The sequence below is a fragment of the Bombyx mori genome, chromosome W (genome assembly GCF_030269925.1).
Source record: "Bombyx mori chromosome W, ASM3026992v2".
NCBI lineage: Eukaryota > Metazoa > Arthropoda > Insecta > Lepidoptera > Bombycidae > Bombyx > Bombyx mori.
In genome coordinates, this window is record NC_085135.1 from 10,238,598 (window position 1) to 10,248,081 (window position 9,484).

At 45.8% G+C, this 9,484-nt stretch overlaps 2 protein-coding genes across 3 annotated transcripts; one reads left to right on the plus strand and one right to left on the minus strand.

Moving 5' to 3' along the window:
- Positions 1-2,324: 2,324 nt before the first annotated feature.
- LOC134201665 (putative nuclease HARBI1) lies at positions 2,325-3,731 on the plus strand. The gene has a single exon (XM_062676909.1). The coding sequence runs from the start codon at positions 2,622-2,624 to the stop codon at positions 3,657-3,659; it is 1,038 nt and encodes a 345-aa protein (XP_062532893.1). The 5' UTR covers positions 2,325-2,621; the 3' UTR covers positions 3,660-3,731.
- On the minus strand, positions 3,725-7,631 carry LOC134198702 (uncharacterized). Of its 2 annotated transcripts, XM_062676911.1 has the most exons (4): positions 7,580-7,631; positions 7,415-7,480; positions 4,094-4,168; positions 3,725-4,008 (listed from the first exon to the last, which is right to left on the minus strand). In XM_062676911.1, the coding sequence occupies exons 1-4, from the start codon at positions 7,587-7,589 to the stop codon at positions 3,932-3,934; spliced, it is 228 nt and encodes a 75-aa protein (XP_062532895.1). In that variant the 5' UTR covers positions 7,590-7,631; the 3' UTR covers positions 3,725-3,931. The 2 variants fall into 2 exon arrangements, with proteins under 2 accessions (XP_062532895.1, XP_062532894.1); XM_062676910.1 differs by having other exon boundaries at positions 3,725-4,168.
- Positions 7,632-9,484: the final 1,853 nt, after the last annotated feature.

Consider the following 9,484-nt stretch of genomic DNA (forward strand, 5'->3'; position numbering starts at 1 on the left):
CCTAACCATGTTATAGTTCGCGATTTTAGGGTCGCGACGCGCGGGCTTGAGTAGGGTCTCCTGCACTAAAAAAATGTCAATTTGATGGTCACGCAAAAAATCACAAACCTGATCACGTTGATTTGCGAGACCGTAAGCGTTAAAAAATCCTATCGTTACGGATAAGGGCTTTATTCTACTAATGTACGCCATTGATTACCGGCGGAGTGAGGGGAGGACGTACGTATTTAACGACGCGTATACGTCAGCGTATTCCTGCACAACAGCGATGAAGTGTTGTGCAGTAGAGGCGGCGCGAATGGCGTCACCCAAGGCGTTAACACGCTCAAAGTTGATCGACTGAAAGAAGTCGATCGCTAAAGCGAGATTATCGGATGCGGTCGGAGTGCTGATCGCGGGGGAGGGACGAATCGCGGGGGCGGGACGAATCGCGGGGGCGGGACGAATCGCGGAAGGAGGAGCTGCAGCCGTGTTCGTGTACGGCAACGGTTTAGCCCAGGCCGAGCCGCTGGGCACCGGCGCCGGCACGAAGGCAGGCTTAGCCTTCGGCACAGAGGGTGCTGAGATTTTGATGTCTGGGCGGGAAGCTCGGAGGCGGTTTTGGCGGGCGACGCGGCGATTTATTTTTGGAGCTCGGGGGCATCCACGGTAGTTCGCGGGGTGACCCTGTGTTCGGCACAGGACGCAGCTAGGTGGTTCGGTGGCGGTTTTCTGGTCGCGAGTACAGAGGGCCGTGGCGTGATCGCCCAAACACTTAACACATCGGGGGCGCGCGTGACAGTTACGGGAAGAGTGCCCGTACAGTTGGCAGTTATGGCACTGACTAGGAGTGCCTTTTTTATGGGGGACTTCGACGGCGATACCGGAGAGCTTACAGACGGTCCGTATGTTAAAAATGTGCTTACCCTCGGGGGTAGGCTGGAGGGCGACTAGAACCATATTGTATGGCTCCCTACCGCGGCCGGTGTGCATGCGGTGCACGGAATTTACTGGTAGGCCTTGTTCTATCAGATCAGCCTTGACGAGATCAGCATCTAGCTCCTTCGGGATTCCACGTATGACAACGCGGAGTTCGCGCTCCTCCTGGAGCGTATAAGTGTGGAAGCTTATACGCTCCTTTCGGAGGTAACTTGAGAGGGCCCTATGGTCGTCGGGTGACGTTACTTTTATTTGAATCCCGTTAGCGAGATTACGGGCGCTGACAAAATTAATATTTTTGGCCTTAAGGGCCAGGGAAACTCGGTCCCAAGCTGCCTTCTCTTGAAGGATTACCGGGGGAGGGGTCTGAGTTTTAGATTGTACCACTGGACGCGGCGACGGTGTAGCACGGACAGCGGGAGCGACGGGGGTTGGAGGGCGGGGACGCGACGCGTTCGCGGCTTTGCTTATTTTAGCGGCCGCGGAAGCTCGGGCCTCCGCAGCGCGCTTTTTACCTTTTTGGACTACTGTGAATCCATCAGTCGTGGCGGCGGGAGAAGGGTCGACCTCCATGTCCGACTCTGAATCGGATGAGGAGGGCGCGGGCGACCTGCGGGTGGGTGTTTTAGCGGGCGCAGTGGACGACACAGGCACGACGGAGGCCGTGGACGAACGCACGGAAGCAACGTAGATCGCCGACGAACGCACGGTTGAGGCGGAAGCTGCAACGGTCGACGCAGAAGTTTTGGGCGCGAGTATCGGGGACACGGGATCGGCGGGCGTGATGGAGGCCGCGATGGACGACGCAGGAGCGACGGGAGCGACAGAGACCGCCGGCGAGTTCGCTGCGTGATGGGTCTTGAATTCTAAAAATTCTGCCGATAGCGTTGGGTACCTAAGGCGAAGAAATTCTGCAAACAGATCGACCGTGGACTCCATTATAATAGACGAGTGCCCAGGGGGGGCTGCCCCGGGACTTTAAAAACACACTCGCCTTACGGCGAGGCCCCAAATTTGTAATAATCGCAATTAATTACGGCACACAGCCGTCCGCTTGCAAACGGGCCACTAAGTTACCGAACGAATTCCTGGAATTTAGGGGTCCGCCCGCTCACTGATGGCGATGCGACGCAATTAGCACAGGTAGTCACTTTCGAGAAAAACACTTGGACGCCAGATGTGCCCCGAACCGAGGTCGGGCAATCGAACGGTCGATGAGCACGTCAGCACGCGACGGGTGCCTGAATCGGAATGGCCATTTTAAATCTACACACTATAAGCGACATTATTAAAAAACTAAGCAAGCTGTATGGCAAAGAGAGAGTAATAGATTTAGATCTTAGAGAATATTTCGACTTAATTAGGTTAGGATCATATTACGTAGGTAACGAAATAGTTATACACTCAGTTGCAGAAACAGACTTTAAATTTTAATGCCTTCTTTAAATGCAATTGAATCATTAACTTGTTGCACAAACAAACATTAGCAAAGATTTTAATGCCTCTTTAAATTTAACTAATGAAGTGTCAATCTTGCACATTAGCTATAATTTACGTTGCACAAAACGTCATTAACGTCAAATTGGCGCTAAAGGACCATTATTTTGACAGTTTGAGGTTATAATTTTTAATGACTGCAAACGCTCTCGTTAAAATCGTCATTAATAGTGTTTCAGTGATAAAACCTATTCTTGCTAATTAAAATGTCGCTCTCAAGCCTATCGTCGTTGTCTGACCCGGAAGAAGTCGTTTCAACTGGACGTAGAATACCAGATAGGGTAAATATATTTGATGAACATGATGGTGAAGATTTCCGCATTAGATATCGTCTATCTAAAGTTACGGCTCTGCAAATTTCTGAACTTTTGGATTTAGAACCAGTAACACAACGAAATAAAGCCATAGATGGCATAACACAATTATTAATTTGTTTGAGGTTATTTGCCACTGGATCATTTCAGCAGGTGCTTGGTGATTTAGTTAATATTCATAAATCAACAGTATGTCGTATAGTACAGAAAGTGACACGCAAGCTCGCAGATCTGAGCTCAGCTTATATTAAGATGCCTGATAGGCAGGAGTTGAGAAGGGTTGCAGAAGACTTTTATGAGATTGCTGGATTCCCACGGGTTGCAGGAGCCCTAGATTGCACCCATATCAAAATAGTTAGCCGAGGAGGGTCCTTAGCCGAACTGTATCGTTGCAGAAAAGGATATTTTTCAATTAATGTTCAAGCGGTATGTGATGCCTTTTTAAAAATAAGAGATTTAATTGTAAGGTGGCCAGGATCTGTACATGATTCAACAATATTCAACAACTGCCATTTGTGTGCAGATTTTGAAAGAGGAAAATATAGCCCATACCATCTATTAGGAGATAGTGGCTACTTCAATAAGAACTATTTGCTGACCCCTTTTTTGAATCCTAAAAATTCTGCAGAGGAAGCTTATAATAAAAGCCACATTTCTACTAGAAATACTGTGGAGAGGTGCTTCGGGGTACTTAAGCGTCGCTGCCCATGCTTGGAAAAAGGAATAACTTTAAAAAAAACTTCAACCATTCTTCAGGTGATTGTGGCATGTGTAGTGCTACATAACATATGCATAGAGCTAAATGAAGTTGATCCTCCAGAAGACATTGAAATTTCAGTAGACAGTCCTAATATTGGAATATTGTCTATAAGTTCTCAGTCCACAAACAGTGCTGTTCGTGCTGCACTAGTAAATAGTGTGTTTTGTTAAACTATAATTAATTAATACTTGTTTGTGTAAAGATAATAACTTAAGAAATAAATGAAATACATATGTGCGAAATATGTTTTTATTCCTGTGGCTAACAATAGTATGAAAAATGTTAAAAATGAATTCATATGAACATGAAGATTTAAAAAAAGCAAATCAGTGGAGCCTAATGTTTTTCTAGTCTCCACTGTTTTGCTTTTAGAATCTGCATCCGAAGTTCATGCTCTTTTTTGATGTTTAATATCTCAATCATCAGCTTTTTTCTGTCCAAATCAGCATTCTGACTTTTTTTTTTGTGTGTTCTTTAACTGCTCTGCAGATGATTTTTTTATTAATTTTCTTGGAGTCACTGAAACAAAAATGCCAGTATAATTTTTTCAACAATATGTAACTTAACAAATGTATAACAAGATAAAACTTGGCTGTGTACCAACCTTTCTTTTTTTGTAGCATTTTGATATGTGCTGGTTCATTTATTTTCTTTATACTGCCAGATCCCATTGAAAATTCTAGAATAAAAAAAAACAGTTTATGATTATAGCCTGAAACAATCACAAGTGAATGGTTAAGTATAAAAATATAAATCTGTATTAGAAATCAGAAGTGAAAGAGGTTTTTTTAAAAATAAGAAATGATACTCTAAGGATGATTTATCAGAACGAAAAGCAATTACGACAACTAGGAATTAATTAATCACGACACCACAATAATTAGCACTGGATTACACGTCCGTTGCATCCGAGCGCCCGCAGCCAAGTGACCGACGATCTAAACCAGCCGGCTAGCCTGGCGCGATGACGTGACTCTCGCCCCACCACCTGACGTCACTGAGTAGAGGGGTCGGGTAGTGACAAATTCTCTAACACGGCCTCTCCTGACAGCTGAACGGCCTCGTCAGCTTGGTTCCCCTCAGGCTGGTCTCCCTCGACCACACCAACCTGGTCTTCCTGCTCCTCTTTAACAAGATCACCATGGGACTCATTCTCATTGGATAAGTGCCCATCGGATTCATCGTCATCTAAAACAGAAAACTCTTAGTAAGCTGCTCAATGTTTGTTCTTGCTATTATTAGTAGTCACCCACTCCAACCAGACCTCAAGTGTGCACTTCAAGTGATCATATCAGAATAGGCGGCCACCAATATCCGTATACGTTAGGCACATACGGTATAGACAAACGCTTAAAGTTAATTGTTTCGCCAATGAATGAGTCCGGATTCTCAGACACTGAGTAAACAATCACTTGCGTCATTGTCAATTGCCAAATGCCAACAAACATTGAAACATAACCGTTAGCATTACCATCCAATAACCACTATCGGGGTTTTTAGAGGGCAATATCAACTACGAAGCGTTGCCACAATGTCGGGGCACTGCCACAATGTCGGGCAGAACAACAGCCACAATGTCGGGGCATTGCCACAATGTCGGGGCAAAACAACAGCCACAATGTCGGGGCAAAACAACAGCCACAATGTCGGGGCATTGCCACAATGGCGGGGCATTGCCACAATGTCGGGGCATTGCCACAATGGCGGGGCATTGCCACAATGTCGGGGCAAAACAACAGCCACAATGTCGGGGCAAAACAACAGCCACAATGTCGGGGCAAAACAACAGCCACAATGTCGGGGCAAAACAACAGCCACAATGTCGGGGGTTGCCAGGACTCTGTAACACGGCCGCTCCCGACGGCGAGGCGTCCCCGACCGCTTCATCCCTCAGCAGAAGCATATCTCCTCCAGCTACGTCAGAGCTTGCATCAACTAGGTCACCCTCTGCAACGTAACAAAAAAAAAATTACACCCAGACCTCAATGCTCCAAAACTTTCTAAAATTTAGAATCCCTACTACAGACGCAAGCGTGCACTCTTACATCTGCAGCGAGGACGAGCCAAAGATAAACATTTGAAGCGAGAAGAATAGATATCGCACAACTGTCCCAAACTGCGCAATTTGAAACACCTGCACGATTCCTTTACTGAGTTAGCCCGTACAGGAAACGTCTAAAACAGTAGCGCGCTGTTGTCGGCAATATTCACCGATACAGATACTGAACATTATAGACACAACACAGCTAAACAGTAGGGACGCAAGATCCGGCCGAATCCACATCTACCATACTGCTCAAAAAAAATAAACGGGAAGTAAAGCACCGTCGTGCCCACCTCAACCTCAAAAATGGGAAGTAAAGCACCGTCGTGCCCACCTCAACCTCAAAAATGGGAAGTAAAGCACCGAAGTGCCCACCTCGACCTTCACATATTAATTTCGAAGAAAAGGCTGCATGTCACCAGGGTCCACTCGTAAGGATGATGTGGAAGCAGGGCAGCCGTCCCAGCTCCAATCTGCTCACACGATGCGAGGCTGCACCACGTGTGGCGGGCGTCCCGCTCGACCGTCCTGATAGATAATCCGTTGGGTAGTCCGCAGCAGCAGGCCGCAGACTAAGCGACATCGCCCTCTGCGTCACTGCCAGTCGTACGGCACCGTGAAGTCGGCGGCTCGCGAGCATAACGTGCTGTATGCATGCCAGAAACAGACGAGCGCGCGCAGGCAGCGGCACGCAAGCAGTACGCGCAGTATGCACGTCTGAAGCAGGCGAGCGCGCGCAGCCAGCGGCACGCGAGCAGTGCGCGCAGTATGCACGTCTGAAGCAGGCGAGCGCGCGCAGCCAGCGGCACGCGAGCAGTGCGCGTAGTATGCACGTCTGAAGCAGCCGAGCGCGCGCAGCCAGCGGCACGCAAGCAGTGCGCGCAGTATGCACGTTTGAAGCAAGCGAGTGCGCTCAGGTAGCGGCACGCGAGCAGTACGCGCGGTATGCACGGCTCTGCGCTCTCCTGCTGGAGCACGGCGCCGACTCGCAACAATCCTGTCCGTCGTGCCAACGCTCTCATCACGCAGCGCCTCGGAAGCTTGGCCCGTTCCGTGCGTCTCCGCATCAGCCACGGACACCTCGTTGGCCCCCGAAGCCGACGTCGGAGTGCGCCCTCCAGCGCTCGGATGCAGTAACGGAGTCAACGTTAATGGTGTCGTAACCGGCAACCGGCCCTCTAGTGCATTTAACCTCTCGAGTATTTGATTTAACGGATCGCACCGCACACTATCACGACGGCCAAATGAACTATCACGGCGCCTGCGCAGAGTTTCGAAGTAAGGAGATCTACTGCGCGCATGGCGCGAACGGTTGCGTCTACTCGAACCATTATCATTACTACGCGATTCACCACGACGTTCACGTGAATTCCGTCGATTATCTTGTCGCCTGGGAGGAGTACGGCGACTCATAGATCTAAACTCGCGATCCGACATGATGATCACACCCGAAAACAAACACTCAACGGAAAAAAATTAATTTAACGGGTAGTTGCAACTTAAAATCACACGAAAACTATTTTCGATTATAAACGATGGCGAACGATAAAAAGAAAAGCGCGCGTACCGATCCCACTTCTGATATTAGAAATCAGAAGTGAAAGAGGTTTTTTTAAAAATAAGAAATGATACTCTAAGGATGATTTATCAGAACGAAAAGCAATTACGACAACTAGGAATTAATTAATCACGACACCACAATAATTAGCACTGGATTACACGTCCGTTGCATCCGAGCGCCCGCAGCCAAGTGACCGACGATCTAAACCGGCCGGCTAGCCTGGCGCGATGACGTGACTCTCGCCCCACCACCTGACGTCACTGAGTAGAGGGGTCGGGTAGTGACAAATTCTCTAACATCTGTGTAATTCAATTCTCTACCTCTTTTCTTTACAACTTTTCCCTCACTTTCCGATGCTACTTTTTTGGGGGTTACTTCTTCGAGACCTGAAAAAAGAGAAATAAGAAATATAAGTATACATAAATTATTGTTGCGATCTGACAATATGGACATATGCCATACACATATATAAATTTAAAACTTACCTGTAGTCATACTTATTTCTTTTAGTGCTACACAAGGTGTGTACGGAGATGAATTTATCCGAACAAAAACAGTTTCACTGTAAAAAATTGCGCCAAGTCCACGTTTATAAAACTCATCTCAATAACATTTGCACTTTACAAAAAAAAGAAGACTTCAATAGCTTTCATTCTCTACAAAAATATGTGAAATACAAAAAAATACCAAGAAACCGTCATAAAGATGAAAAAATAAAAAATAAATTGTTGAAAATTTAAAAATAAAAAAATAAAAATTTTATCGTACTTGGCGCGCGTCATTGAGTACCCCAAATTTTTCAGGATAAATGAACATCCTTTCAATGTTTAGAAATTTATAAGTAGGTCAACCTATGAAATGCATAAATGTAATTAATGAATTATTATTTCATAATAAGTTTTACAAAAGTTAAGTAAAATCGACATCTCATACGTATGTTATTTGAATTTTTTTCATTTCCCACTCATCTTTTATGATTTGAACTAAACACCCTCTCGTGTTCGCTTATACAAATACAAACTACTTACGAGTCGATACGTATGTATACGTTGGCTTCAAAACATTTGAAAAAATTCTCAAAGATGTTTTTCAAAGGGTAGAAAAGAATAATAAAGTTTCAGCTGAATCTAAAGGGGTCGAACGCAAAAGTGGTCGATTTGGCATATAATAGCCCATAGGTATATAGTGAGAGCTGTTGAAAATTACCGTAGTTCTGTCTCAATTTCTCATAAAACGCTAACAAGAGCGAAAAAGACAACCTGGGTAACTTTTTCAACTTTCACTGTATATTAAAGCAAAACGGTTTTTTTCTCGGGTTGAAATTCTTCCGAAAAATTTTGGGGTACTCAATGACGCGCGCCAAGTACGATAAAATTTTAATTTTTTTATTTTTAAATTTTCAACAATTTTTTTTTTATTTTTTCATCTTTATGACGGTTTCTTGGTATTTTTTTGTATTTCACATATTTTTGTAGAGAATGAAAGCTATTGAAGTCTTCTTTTTTTTGTAAAGTGCAAATGTTATTGAGATGAGTTTTATAAACGTGGACTTGGCGCAATTTTTTACAGTGAAACTGTTTTTGTTCGGATTTCATATCTTTTTGTTAAGTATTATTTTTTGCTCATTTATTACTTAATAAAAATAAATTATAAATAGTCACTCAGCTTAAAAGCTAATGAAACGCTCAATTAATTAGTGTTTTAATGTTAGGTGCCCGACTGGCATGAGACTCTCGGGTTGTCAGTTCCGGTATCGACCGGGGACGCGTGTATTCCGCTTCAAAGTCTGGCGCGCACTAATTGGGGGTGCGAATGATGCAACAGATGCGCGGGCGCGGGTAGCGCGGGGTGGGTCGTCGCGGCACGGACCTGAGTCACATTCTCTTTGGCTGCTGTTGCCCCGCGAAACGGAACGCTGCGTTACATACTCCCCCTCCAAGTTGGGAACGCGTCCCGAGTCCAACTTGGGACTGTTAGTCTGAAGACGCGGCCTTCCTCTCTGCCTCTTTGGCATAATTGGATCCGTACTTGAATTTGACGGAGAGTGGGTTAAATCCGCGGTGTGATACTTGCCGATGACATTGTTTGACAAGTCTGCTATGAAGTACGTTGTAGGACTAACTATCTTTACTACGCGATACGGGCCATCCCGTCGTGGCATGAACTTACGTATTACACCCCTAGACGCATAAGCAAGCCATAACGAAGGAAATACTCTTCCAGTAGGACTCGGGAGCAAGCCACGGCGGTGGCATCAACAAGTGCGTAGAGTTCTACCCATCTTGTAGCTACATCCTCTACCAGGAGTACCCATCGCTCCCCCTGCTCTCCTTCTGGCAGTGGCCCGAACAAATCGATTGCGAGAACCTCTCCTCGCTGTTGAAGCACAG